We start from the raw sequence: 14137 nt of genomic DNA, 5'->3' as shown, positions 1-14137 counted from the left end.
TACTTGAAATATCATTCACTTCAATCCAACAATTACTTATTGAAAATGTTATATACTTACATGATTTATATGATAGGATCAGAGTAAACTGTACTCCATACCCTGATTCAAAGCAACCAGCAAAACTTATTTTCTAAAAATTACATCAAATAGAATCAGAAGCTGTGAATAAAATTGTTTCTCAAAGCTCTGGGTGGTGCTCTGATTGAGAAAAAATCATCTCAAAGGTAACTTAAAAGACATTTAATTATCCAGCTACCTCATTTAAATTTACTAATAAAATGCTTTTTACCCCCAAATGCCCAAATGGTTTCAGATTTCCATAAGAATATGTATTATGGATCTATTATTCCAAAAGTCAGAAAAATTTCTTCTAGGAAATTATCAAGAGAATTAGAGAACATTCTGGACCTAAGTGTAGTCATCTTTGTTAAGATAAGTTTTAAATGTATTTTTCATGGGGGTGTATGAACTGAAATTTTTTAAGCAATGTAACACAAATGGCATTTCTATGGGAGACACTGTTTAAATCCCTGAGGCATAAAGACAAATATAAACACAAGTCAATCCATATGATAAGTAAACGCCCCAAAGCAAATATTGTACACAGCTTTAACAAGAAGATTAAACAAGTCTTGAATCTGTCTCCTTTTATAGGTTACAACCAAGGATTCAAATAATGCTTTCATGATGTAGAAAATAATAAATCAGAGTCACATTGGACAGCAGCTGGGGAACATACAAGGCACTTAAACACCACAAAGCCTGGATTTTCAGGTGTCCAACTTTTCACACTGATGAGATGTAGGAGATTAAGAAAATATATTGCAAGAGAACTTTAAATTTTTAGTATTATTTATTTAGTATTTAAAGCTGCTATATTTTAAATTTTTAGTATTTTTCTTCGAAACAATTCAGCATGCAGATATGATTTCAAAATATTACAAACATTCATATGTGTAATTAGCTGCATTTGACCTAATTCTGCTGACATTGTCTCCTGACATTCTCCTGTTGAATACAGCAAAATGAAGGCACCAGTAATCTCATGTACTAGTAAGATAATGTGATCTGGAATCATAACAGAAAATAATTTTTTAAGCAAGCAATTTATTTTGCTGAGCCCACTGAGATTGTAAATTGCCACCCGTGTTCCAGGACATTTTAGTTCCAAAGGATTTTTACCTATCCTTACTGGAGTTTTAGGTGGTTTCTTAGTGTTTGGAGTTGGATTCATCCTTTATATTTTTACACCTATTCACCAGATTTCCTAGTCCTTTAATAATCACAAAAATGAATATAGTTATGTGATACATAATGAATGTACAAATGAGATCCTTACCCCTAAATATAAGAAGATTCCATAGAACATAAATCTCCAGAAAAAGCATCGCCGAAGGGCATTAATGAGTTTGGGATTTTTCTTTGAAGCCAGCTCTCTATCCCATTCTCTGCAAAAGAATAAAAAGTGGGACCAATAAGTTGCATGTGCAAATATTTTAGTTGTCCTGTTTCCCTTAACATAGTTTGATTCACACAAGTATATCCAAGGAGATTAACCCAAGTATTATAGAGACAAAATCTCATGGAGACCATCCAACACCAAACACTCAGCCAGATATTTGGCAGAATTCAATGCTCTGCCATATATCACTGTGCAGGGAATTGATTTCATGAAAAGGCCACATTGTATGTGTTAAAGAAAAGTGTTGGGCTTCTAAAGAACAATGAAAAGGGTGGACAAATAAAGTAAGGCTTTTACGAATACTCATTGCTGTGCTTAGAACAAGGTGGAAAAAATAAACACATAAACATTCTACATTTTTCCCTTATACCTTGATCTTTATCGGTTTAGAACTGTGGCAGATTTACAAGATTTCACTGTTAAATCAAAAACAAGTTAAAATGTCAGGTGGCTTTTTCTGTGATTTAACATGAGAAAAATCTGTTAGACTTTGTTTTTAAAAGCAGAGGCATAAAATATCATTAAACTTCATTTTCAACGACTGAAATCATTTATTAGAGTAAAGGTCTTTGAAAAATGAGAACAGGATCAAATTATATATTTTCTATTATAGTAAGAATAGACAGTAAATAGTCTGAAAACTGGCTGAAATCTAGTAAACTTTCTGTTTTCTTTTAAATACTATAGGAACACCAGCTGATTGTATTTATTAAGTTATTGCCACTGATTTCTGTTAATGAAAGCCTTTTTTCTCTTCACAAAGGAATAAAAATCTCTAAATATTATCATCTTAATTTTCAAACTGTACAGAGATGAAAAATTTCATGAACCACAAGGAAGAACTAGGTAAACAATTAGACAAAGGCTTTACGTTTCATCAGTGGTTATTCTCATTACTGTCAAGTTACCATAAGTAAACATGGCTCCAAATCACTCTAAAGGAGTAATAGGCCGGGGCAGTGGCTCACACCACTCATCCCAACACTTTGGGAGGCCAAGGCGGGCAGATCACTTGAGGTCAGGAGTTCAAGACCAGCCTGGCCGGCATAGCAAAACCCCGTCTCTACAAAAATTAGCCAGGCATGGTGGCGCATGCCTGTAATCCCAGCTACTCAGGAGACTGAGATTCGCTTGAACCCAGGAGGCAGAGTTTGCAGTGAGCTGAGATCACACCACTACACTCCAGCCTGGGCAACACAGTGAGACTCTGTCTCAAAAACAAACAATACAGACAAACAAAAAACATAAAGGAGTAATATACAGCTGAGATTTGAAGACAAGCCTGGCAATCTCTAAGCATGGATCTTGGCATCCCCTAGAAGCTTGCTAATGAGAGCCTTTCTATAAAGCCTAATTACCTTTTCCCATCTATTTTCCTCCCCACACTCTTCTCCACCTTTCTCTCACACAGAGAGCTAACCTCCCATCCATAACATTTGGTTACTCAGAGTAAGAAGCTAAATATGGAGCAGACTCACCTTCTCCATCAAAGGAGAAATGGATCAGATGGGAAAGCCAAGGAAGGGGTGTGTACATAAACCAACAAAATGGGTTCAATGTGAAAAAGTGGTCCACACCGAAGTAATGTAGAAAGGTGTCGTTATATTTCATAAGAGGTCTCTAGTGACCCTGGGCAATGTAGTTTTAGGAACATGGTGGAAACCATACTTCAGGAGCTGAGATGTAAATGAAAGTGAAGTAGAGAGACCAGGAGAGCAGAGAATGTTAGCTATGAAAGAAAAAAAAGAATGGGGTAGTTACCTGAGGAGAAGGCAAGGTCGGGGAATGTCTTTAATGGGTGAAACTTGAACAACTTGGTGCCACAAATTGTTAGCACCAAGAGTGGGTGATGTGGTTCTAGTAGGACCACATACCAGGCCCAGATCAGAAGGGAAGAAGTTTTATTCTTAAAAAGTTCATATCCTGACTACAGTCTTGGAATGGATGTGTGGTTTGCACACTGCAGTTATGTAGAGGATTCAATCCATGGTCACAAAATTGAGCCAGATAGGTTAATGTTCTTCAACCATCTGGCAACCACTTGAGGGCCATGGTCACAAGGCAGTTATGAAATGTGAAGCCAGGGTCACTTCCCAAGAGTGCAGAGGTACAACGCACCAAAAATGGTATGTCACTCTTCCAAAATATTTTAATAAATTTCAAATACCAATTTTATAAGAAAAGAAGTAACAGGGTGAAGAGATACAAAAACAAAACAAAACGAAAATAATAGAATGTATGGGTTTGTACTGGCATAGCATTGTTGAATTGAAGTAAAATAGGTATATTTTTTTAAATTGAATCAACGTGGGGGATACAGTGAAAACTGGAAAGAAAAAAATGTTAAGCTAGATAATTCTGCAAATTCAGATTCATGTTCTCTATCTGGCCATAAATACAAATGCATCACATTTTTCAATTAACCCAGCCCTACTCTGATTAATCATTCCCTCAGCATCCAATTAAAACTTAGATATTCAAAGCTGGGCACAGTGGCTCACACCTATAATCCCAGCATTTTGGGAGGCCAAGGTGGGCGGATCACTTGAGGTCAGGAGTTCAAGACCAGCCTGGCCAACATGGCGAAACTCCACATCTACTAAAATACAAAAATTAGGCAGGCGTTGTGGCAGGTGCCTGTAAACCCAGCTACTTGAGAGGCTGAGGCAGGAGAATCACTTGAACCCGGGAGGCGGAGGTTGCAATGAGCCAAAATCGCACCATTACACCCCAGCCTGGGCAACAGAGCAAGACTCTGTCTCAAAAACAACAGCAACAACAACAACAACAACAAACACTTAGATATTCAATATCCATTATATTATTTTGAACTTGTCAATATACCTGCAATGGATTATGTTTATATATTTTATCTCTCCAGCAATGCTACAGGTTTCTATGTAATGCTAGCCACTTCGCATTCCATCATGGATTCATTCAACAAATATTTATTGAGTATATACCATATGCCAGGCCCTATTCTAGGCACTTGGGGATACATCATAAAAAAAGAGATCGAACCCAATAAAAAATAAAAAACAAAACAAAGTATCCCTACCTCATGGCATTTGCACACACCAAGTGTTCAATAATAGAAGCTGGCCCTTGATCTTAGAAGTGTGAATCTGCTACTCCCACTAGCTTAATTCTTTGAATAAAATCAATAAAAATAAAGTTTAATATATTACTTTGCCTTCAAAATGCCAAAAAAAAGGAAATGAATTTAATTAAAAGAAACAAATTGCAAGTCAACTCAATGTTTTTACTTTGGTGCAATAATTTAGTAGCTATGTCTTATCTTTTATCCCCCTTCACTCTCCCTTTTATCTGGCATCAGGCCTGTGCTGTTGGCATGAGACTCAGCCTAGTTCATTCTAGACTATGAGTGGCCCAAGGGGTAAGCATTGTGACTCAAGAGTCTCTGGGATTTTTCACATTTAGCCAAGGACAAAGGGCTCCTTCTTTCGTGGTCCTTAAAGATAGGAGCAAAGAGTTCAGGGACCCACTTTATGTAGAAAGCTGGTCCGGTCTGAGAAAATAAAACCAGCATAAGGCAAATGCCACCAGGTGGCATTTGAGTCCTTGGTCCCATTGAGTTCCTAAGGCCAGTTCTCCACCTAGGTCTTCACACAGTTCAGGGTTCATGAGCCAATAAATTTCTTCTTTTTATTTACTTAAGCTAGTTAATTGGGTTTCTGTCACTGGCAATCAAAAGGGTCCTAACCTTTTGATTGGAAAGGAAACTGAGAAATTCTTTATGGGGGGACTACCATTCCTAGAGAGCAAGGCAATACAGACCTCAGCTGGAATCATGGTTCCATCATTCATTAACTGGCAAAGTATATCATCTCTCTGAGCCTCAGTTTGCTTTTCTGTAAAATAGAGATAATGCTGCTTTCCACTCAGAGTGGCTGAGAGGAGATATTCTACCTGGCATGTAATAGGTACTCAAAAATATACAATTTTTACATTTGTTTGATAGCCAGTAGCCAATACCTTAAGACTTCCCAGGGAGCACATTTGTATTCAAATATAAAGATTTTGAAAGCAAATATACACAATTTACTTCATAATGGTGTTACTTTAGTTTTCACAAAATCCATCTCATGGTCTCTAATGAGACAAATTCTCTGAAACCAAATGTGTATTTTTCAGGAAAAAAAAATCATTTCTTAGGAAACTGATTATTTTTCTTTTATGATTTTATTGTTTAATGATTTCAGTCAACATTTCAGTGTGAAAATGAGATGTTCCCTTTTTTTTTTTTTTTTTTTTTTTAGAGAGACAGGGTTTTGCTCTGTCACCCAGGCTGGAGTGCAGTGGCACAATCATAGCTCACTGCAACCTCAAACTCCTGGGCTCAAGTAATCCTCCTGCTTCAGCCTCCTGAGTAGCTAGGAATACAAGCATGCACTACCATTCCCAGCTAACTTTTTTATTTTGTGTAGAGATAAGATCTTGTTATGTTGCCCAGGCTGGTATCAAACTCCTGGTCTCAAGCAATCCTCTCATCTTGGCCTCCCAAGTAGTTGGGATTACAGGCATTAGCCACCATACTTGGCTCCTATTTTTAAATATAAGAATTAAACTTACAATATGTTTGCTTTCTCTTCTCTAAATAATAATATGAATTTCTCTCTTCAACTAAACAATGTACATGAACATACCTTTCCAATTTTTCAGATAGATTGTCAGCAGAATCAGCAGAAGGGATTTGGTATATGTCTGACAATTCCAGGCGCTGTCTGTATCCTTTCTTCAAAATTGGTCTGGTCCAGCTAAAATAAAGAGAAGAGGAACAGATATTCACTTGATTTGGTCTCCAATACAGATTTGGAATCTGAAACAATTCAAATTTTCTGGCATATGGAAAATTATGCACATGTAAATATGAGAATAAAATAAGTCAATTTCTATAAATACCAGGCTTCATCTCTTACAGGCTACACCTGTATAAAACATCAATATCTCTGAACTAATGTGACTGTCACTTTGTCAAAGGGATTGGGAATAATAGTATGGTTTTTCCCAGGGAAAAAACAAACTGCTAAACATTCCGTATTTAAATTATTCTTTAAAAAATAACTGCCCCCGAATAATCATATACTAGCAGTTTATACCAAATTACTGAAGTCCAGCCTCTTCCATTTCAAATACAAAAAAACTCTGAATAAGACATGCACTTAATCAACACTTAAAGAACAGCCTTATATAATTTTGTTACTGTAGCACAGTATACTCAGTAATGAGCTATTCATTGAAAGAATGACTATAGCCAGAGAGTTAGTGACTAGTTTCTATCAATTTGTTGACTTAATTATCATGTCTGAATCATTACCTGAGGGTAGGATCATAACTTTCTTATGTTTTGTCTCCTCACTCCACAGCAGCTACACTCATCTGCCCTCTAGGCATCAATAAATAGTAATTTATAATGGAAATTAGTAAAGTTGGCATGGGAAACCACTATGCAGGATACCCTAGTGATTTTCAAAAATATTGTTTCTAACTGTTGAGGATAAGGCAGAATAATCTTCATAAAGATAGGAAAATCTAGAAAGAAAAAAATAGAAGAGGAGGCAGAAGAAGGATTGTGAAATCAATCATGTACAAAGAGAAATTTCTAAATAAAATTCGAGAGCATGAGAGCTTTCTCAGGTAAAATTAAATGTATTTATTAAAGAAAGGAATTGAACTGGGATTTAGTGAGCCCCAAACCTATGCTTTTTCCCTCAGCATCTTTCTTTTCTCTGGAGAGTTCTAAAATTTGTGTCATTCAGACCTTATTCGGTAATGTATCAAAAACATGTTAAAGCACCAAAATTCAAAAGGGAGTGCTTTAGCAATATCTGAGAAGCAAGATAAATTCATAATAGAAAAGATATTCTAGCAAAGCCATTCAGAACAAAAAGAGAAAGGGCTATGCCAAATGCAAACATTTTGACACTGTTCTGGGGCAAAACTTTGCAGGTGGCCCTCATATCCAACCTCACTGCTCCCACCCTAAGGATCCAGGTCCTTCTTTATACCTCCTTGGTCTGGAACTTCTTCAGTAGGCGCCTGCCCTGGGTTCTCGATATCTCTACAACTTGTCCTTCATTAAAACTTAACTGAATTAGGGCTCTAAGGTTAAGTAACTTCATCAATTATTCCTTACTAAGATATTAATAAGTGAGTATGGTTTACTATGTCATATTTTTTCCATTAATTTGCAATATCTGCATTTTAACAAGAGCTGTCTTTAACAAACAGCGATAATTAGGTTTAGCCTTCATTGCCCAGTCTGATTCATTTGTAATTTTTCCTGGAGAGCAATAAATAGTTGAGGCCAGTCTCAATACAGCAGGAAAATGAATGCCATGATCATGCAAGGTCTTCAGTGGACATCATCTGAGAAAGTGATGGCACACCCACCTGGTGCATACTATCCCAGTATCTAACATAAAGAACAGAAGGAAAGTCGAACATACAGGTGGCAGTTAGGCTGTAAAAAAATCTGGGACAGCAATTTATGACATAATTTAGATTATGAGCCCTTGTAAACTAAAGACAAGAAGTGAAAAGGTGAAGTGTTTACTACTAATAAAAAACTGTGTATTTAGCACTTTCCAAAGTGCCTTCATAAACATGAGCAGGTTGTGGTTTTCATTTGAAAATCTTCTTAAATGGGTAGAACTGAAAGGGATCATTGCCCAATTTTATTGATAAAGAAATGGAAGCTTAGAGATGCTAAACTTTACTAAATGGCAAAGCCTAGATTTTTCCACATTCTTTTGACTTCATTCATTCCTTTACCATGTTCAGCTTTCCCTATTTAAGAAAATTTGGTATGCTGGGTTGTGCTAGACAGACAGCTGGGAGAGGAGCCTGAAAGCAGGAAGAACAAAAGATAGCAGACTGCATGTAGTGGTGTTGCATGCAGGCAAATATTTAACAATCCCCTCTCCGGAAAACAAAAACAAAAACAAAAACTGACTTACGGCATTTGCCAATTTCTATGATATAAATATTCTCATCATCACCATTTTAAAGCAACCAAATATAAAGTCATTGAACACAGAGTTGGGAAGGAATACACAGTTGTATATTAGAATATAGTACAATGAAAGTACAATAGAATATAGTCCACCTTTCAAATACAATGAAGGCAAATAACCTTAATAGCATAGATAATAGTAAAATGTAAAATAATTAGGAAGTGATAACTTTTGGTTTTTTTTGTTTGTTTCCTTTTTGTTTTTTGTTTTTTTGGTTTTTTTTTTTTTTTTTTTTTTTTTGAGACAGAGTTTCATTCTTGTTGCCCAGGCCAGAGTGCAATGGCGCAATCTCGGCTCACCACAACCTCCACCTCCTGGGTTCAAGCAATTCTCCTGCCTCAGCCTCCCGAGTAGCTGGGATTACAGGCATGCACCACCAAGCCCGGCTATTTTTTTATATTTTTAGTAGAGACAGGGTTTCTCCATGTTGGTCAGGTTGGTCTCGAACCCCTGACTTCAGGTGATCCACCCGCCTTGGTCTCCCAAAGTGCTGGAATTACAGACATGAGCCAGTGCGCCCAGCCAACTTTTGAGTTTTTAATACTTTTGTTTTAATATAATTTATTTAATTATAAGTTGAAATAATTTAATTTTTAATAATGGCCATGTTTAACAATTAGCTCACAAATGTTCTGAAAATTTAAAAATCAGCTCAGCTGGAAAGAGCTAAGTGCAGCAGATCACTTACTGCCAGATGTTTGAAAGGCTTAGAATGAGGGTAATGGCACTGTGTGTGGATGGAAAGAAAAGAACCTGTAGAACATTTAGTAAAAAGGAAAATGTGCTCCCACTATTAATAAATTCTGCATTTTCAATATGTTTGAAATTATTAAAATATGACACGATATTTACAAATGAGCAGAATTTCACTGTCAATACCATACCAAAAAAAGGCATTTTCAAGAAATTTAAAAATAAATCTCCTCAATCTCTTTTAAAAAATATAAACGTAACTCTTTTGGTCCATATCTACAACCCAGTGACCATTCCCATAAATGGCCAGTTCAGTTCAAAGTAACACAGTTTGTGAGCTGCTTTTATAAAAAGCTTGCTGTGTTATCTGTGCCCATTTTAATAAGTTATGTTACACCATGACACATCGTTTTGATTAGCAAGAATGCCATAGCCTAGCATCATCAAACCAAACAAATTCAGTAATATAAAGACTTAAGTTCAACATCTATAATTATTAGTATCACTTAGTATTTCCTGGAAGATTCACTACAATAAACCTCTATTTATATCCTGAAATAGAAATTGGGTTTAAGGTAAATTATGATAATTAAAATCCATTAAGCTTACGCTGCCCAATAATGACCACAGAGTCATCTTAAGGAAATATTTTATTTTGTGAGGTTAAATCAATAAAATTGAATGAAAATTATGTCCCATCAGGCCGGGCGCGGTGGCTCACGCCTGTAATCCCAGCACTTTGGGAGGCCGAGGTGGGTGGATCACCTGAGGTAAGGAGTTTGAGACCAGCCTGACCAACATGGAGAAACCCCGTCTCTACTAAAAATACAAAAAAAATTAGCCAGGCATGGTGGCACATGCCTGTAATCCCAGCTACTCAGGAGGCTGAGGCGGGAGAATTGCTTGAACCTGGGAGGCGGAGGTTGCGGTGAGCCGAGATTGTGCCATTGCACTCCAGCCTGGGCAACAAGAGCAAAACTCCGTCTCAAAAAAAAAAAAAAAAAAGAAAGAAAGAAAATTATGTCCCAACAAAGAATTCTCCATGCCTACCTCAAGCCAGTCTTAGAAATACAAAAAAAACCAGACATCTATACTTAGATACTTTATGAAATATTAGTTAGTGCAAAACTCCAGCCACCCTCTCTTTTGAAAAACCCTGAGTATATTAAACCTAGAATGTTTAAATGCACAGTAAGGACTTTTCAGCTTTTCTTCCGCTAGAAATCAATGATCATCCAGGTGTTTCATGAGACAAAGCAGACACACCTGGAATAACCAAAAAGCAGTAAACTCGGCTCTGCCTTTCACTTGCCGCTGCTGTCTTCTCCTCTCACCTCTAGTTCATCTCATCCTTCACCTTCATTCATAACCTCCATTCATAGCCACTACATATTGATGACAGATTTTACATTGGTCTACTTAGAAATTTTGTTCAAAGTTCTGGCTATTTCTTTCTTTCTTATTGTCCTTTGTTTGTTTGTTTTTGTAGAGATAGGATCTCACCAGCCTGCCCAAGCTGGTTGCAAATTCCTGGGCTTAAGAGATCCTCCTGCCTTGGCCTCCCAAAGTCCTGGAATTACAGGCTTGAGCCACCACACCCAGCCTAGTTCTGGCTATTTTTTTTTTTTAACCATGTAGAATTATGTTATACTATAAACATTTTCTATGGAACATTATACAGTTAACAGAAATGGTCTTCTACAGGAATAGTGACATAGGAAAATGACCCCGAAGTTTTTTGTTTTTTTTTTATTATTATACTTTAAGTTTTAGGGTACATGTGCATAATGTGCAGGTTAGTTACAAAGGTATACATGTGCCATGCCGGTGTGCTGCACCCATTAACTCATCATTTAGCATTAGGTATATCTCCTAATGCTATCCCTCCCCCCTTCCCCCACCCCACAACAGGCCCCAGAGTGTGATGTTCCCCTTCCTGTGTCCATGTGTTCTCATTTTTCAATTCCCACCTATGAGTGAGAACATGCGGTGTTTGGTTTTTTGTCCTTGTGATAGTCTACTGAGAATGATGATTTCCAATTTCATCCATGTCCCTACAAAGGACATGAACTCATCATTTTTTATGACTGCGTAGTAGTCCATGGTGTATATGTGCCACATTTTCTTAATCCAGTCTATCATTGTTGGACATTTGGGTTGGTTCCAAGTCTTTGCTATTGTGAATAGTGCCGCAATAAACATACATGTGCATGTGTCTTTATAGCAGCATGATTTATAGTCCTTTGGGTATATACCCAGTAATGGGATGGCTGGGTCAAATGGTATTTCTAGTTCTAGATCCCTGAGGAATCGCCACACTGACTTCCACAATGGTTGAACTAGTTTACAGTCCCACCAACAGTGTAAAAGTGTTCCTATTTCTCCACATCCTCTCCAGCACCTGTTGTTTCCTGACTTTTTAATGATCGCCATTCTAACTGGTGTGAGATGGTATCTCATTGTGGTTTTGATTTGCATTTCTCTGATGGCCAGTGATGATGAGCATTTTTTCATGTGTCTTTTGGCTGCATAAATGTCTTCTTTTGAGAAGTGCCTGTTCATATCCTTTGCCCAATTTTTGATGGGGTTGTTTTTTTCTTGTAAATTTGTTGGAGTTCATTGTAGATTCTGGATATTAGCCCTTTGTCAGATGAGTAGGTTGCAAACATTTTCTCCCATTCTGTAGGTTGCCTGTTCACTCTGATGGTAGTTTCCTTTGCTGTGCAGAAGCTCTTTAGTTTAATTAGATCCCATGTGTCAATTTTGGTTTTTGTTGCCATTGCTTTTGGTGTTTTAGACATGAAGTCCTTGCCCATGCCTATGTCCTGAATGGTAATGCCTAGGTTTTCTTCTAGGGTTTTTATGGTTTTAGGTCTAACATTGAAGTCTTTAATCCATCTTGAATTAATTTTTGTATAAGGTGTAATGAAGGGATCCAGTTTCAGCTTTCTACATATGGCTAGCCAGTTTTCCCAGCACCATTTATTAAATAGGGAATCCTTTCCCCATTGCTTGTTTTTCTCAGGTTTGTCAAAGATCAGATAGTTGTAGATATGCGGCGTTATTTCTGAGGGCTCTGTTCTGTTCCATTGATCTATATCTCTGTTTTGGTACCAGTACCATGCTGTTTTGGTTACTGTAGCCTTGTAGTATAGTTTGAAGTCAGGTAGCATGATGCCTCCAGCTTTGTTCTTTTGGCTTAGGATTGACTTGGCGATGTGGGCTCTTTTTTGGTTCCATATGAACTTTAAAGTAGTTTTTTCCAATTCTGTGAAGAAAGTCATTGGTAGCTTGATGGGGATGGCATCTGTTAGAAATAGTTCTGGCTATTTCTAACAGAAACTAATTAATCATTCATTATGGGATAGCAAACAGAGATCCCTAAGGCATACAGATTTTACTATTTATAAGTTTTAAACTAACTTTGAAAAAAAAGTCTAGCATCCTAGATACACTGTTCTGTTCACTTAACTATAAGAGATTTCAGATTTTATTGAGGAAAAGCCCTATCACTTGATTTTTTAAACACACACACACACACACACACACACACACACAGATAAAACTATAGTAAATTTCATTTCTTAGGACAAAAATTCCAATTTTTGTATAGAGTGACTTGTAATTCTTTATAAAAAAGAACTTGCCAATTATAATCACTATTAAAGCTTTGATTTTCATAACATATCCTCCTAAAGTCATATAATTAAAGCTTATACTCATTTTTCAATTTCACATTTGCCTTTTATTAATCCAACAGACGCATCTGACATTTTCATCTGCCAAAACTTCAGATGAAGGTCATGGATATCAGATCTTTTCAAGTCAAAATGATTTTTAGTGTAGAAAACAATCATGCTTCCATGTATTTAACATTACTTTTTATTTGACTAGGCAAATAAAATAAAATGTAATAAAATAAAATAGCAAATTCAAACCACTAGTTGCATGACACTTCTCCCAAATACTGACATACTAATACACTTAAAGACTAATAGCCTTTTTCCTTTTTGCATGAAATAATTAACACTTGAGGAATTAATAGAGATTACTCTAGTTTGTGTAGACAAATTCAAATACATTAGAAATTTTCCCATCATCCAATGTATTTGCCATGATTTTGAAATAGGCCACACAATCTGGATAGTCCTAACCAAAAAAAAAAAACAAATGTTGAAGGCAGGCAGAGGAAAGAGGGGACTCATGGGAAAAGACTGTGATCATAAATCCCAAACTTCTAGAGCACACCTCTACCACTTTGCTTTAGTTATTTTGATAAGTGACTATGATGTGGAGGATTGATTTGAGACTAAAACTCATCTAGTGTCTATAAGGATATTTTTCTAAAATCGTAAACAACATTTTGAATGTCACATTTATTTTATCCAATTTAGATTCAGAGTTATTTCGTCAGATGTATTTTTCTCAAAGAATCATAGTAAAAGTAAGACTTGACAAACTGATACTATCCAGCTCTCAAAAGTCCTGTGTAAAAGTTGTAGGCTTCAAGAATTCAATTTAAAATCGCAGTATTGGGGTCAAGTTACTAATTTCCCCTCCTCTGATTCCACAAGGCATTTAGCAGTGTTTGCTTCTTCTCCATAAAATGGTGAATTTATAAGCAATAACCACTTGGTCAGCTTAATCAACTTTAGGGAGTATATGCTCGCTAAATATAAGCCATGTGTAATTTTGAGTTAATTGTTCATGAGGCTTAATTTTACCAAGGGACTTGTAGAAGTTCTTTTTCTTTCTCTAGGTAGGTAAACACCATTAAAGTGGTCAATTAATTTCAGAAGCTCTGGAGAACTAATTATTTGCTGCTAAACAAAAGACTACAAACCTTTTTTGTAAAAGATTTGTGAAAAAAATACTGAAAAATCTTCTAGAGGTCCAGGATTTACAACCATACAGGCACCCTAATGGAAATTAATTTTCTAAC

At 36.4% G+C, this 14137-nt stretch overlaps 1 protein-coding gene across 1 annotated transcript in view; it reads right to left on the bottom strand.

The window, feature by feature from the left end:
- Window positions 1-14137, bottom strand: part of CFTR (CF transmembrane conductance regulator) — a 194461-nt gene that overhangs the window by 162212 nt on the left and 18112 nt on the right. Inside the window, 2 exon segments of the mRNA NM_001168545.1 lie at window positions 1343-1451; window positions 6133-6243. Of these exon segments, the coding sequence (NP_001162017.1) occupies window positions 1343-1451; window positions 6133-6243 (220 nt within the window).

Source organism: Pongo abelii, chromosome 6 (assembly GCF_028885655.2).
Source record: "Pongo abelii isolate AG06213 chromosome 6, NHGRI_mPonAbe1-v2.0_pri, whole genome shotgun sequence".
Classification (NCBI taxonomy): Eukaryota; Metazoa; Chordata; class Mammalia; order Primates; family Hominidae; genus Pongo; species Pongo abelii.
Note: the sequence above shows the minus strand (reverse complement) of the source record. Positions and strands in the feature narration are given on the sequence as shown.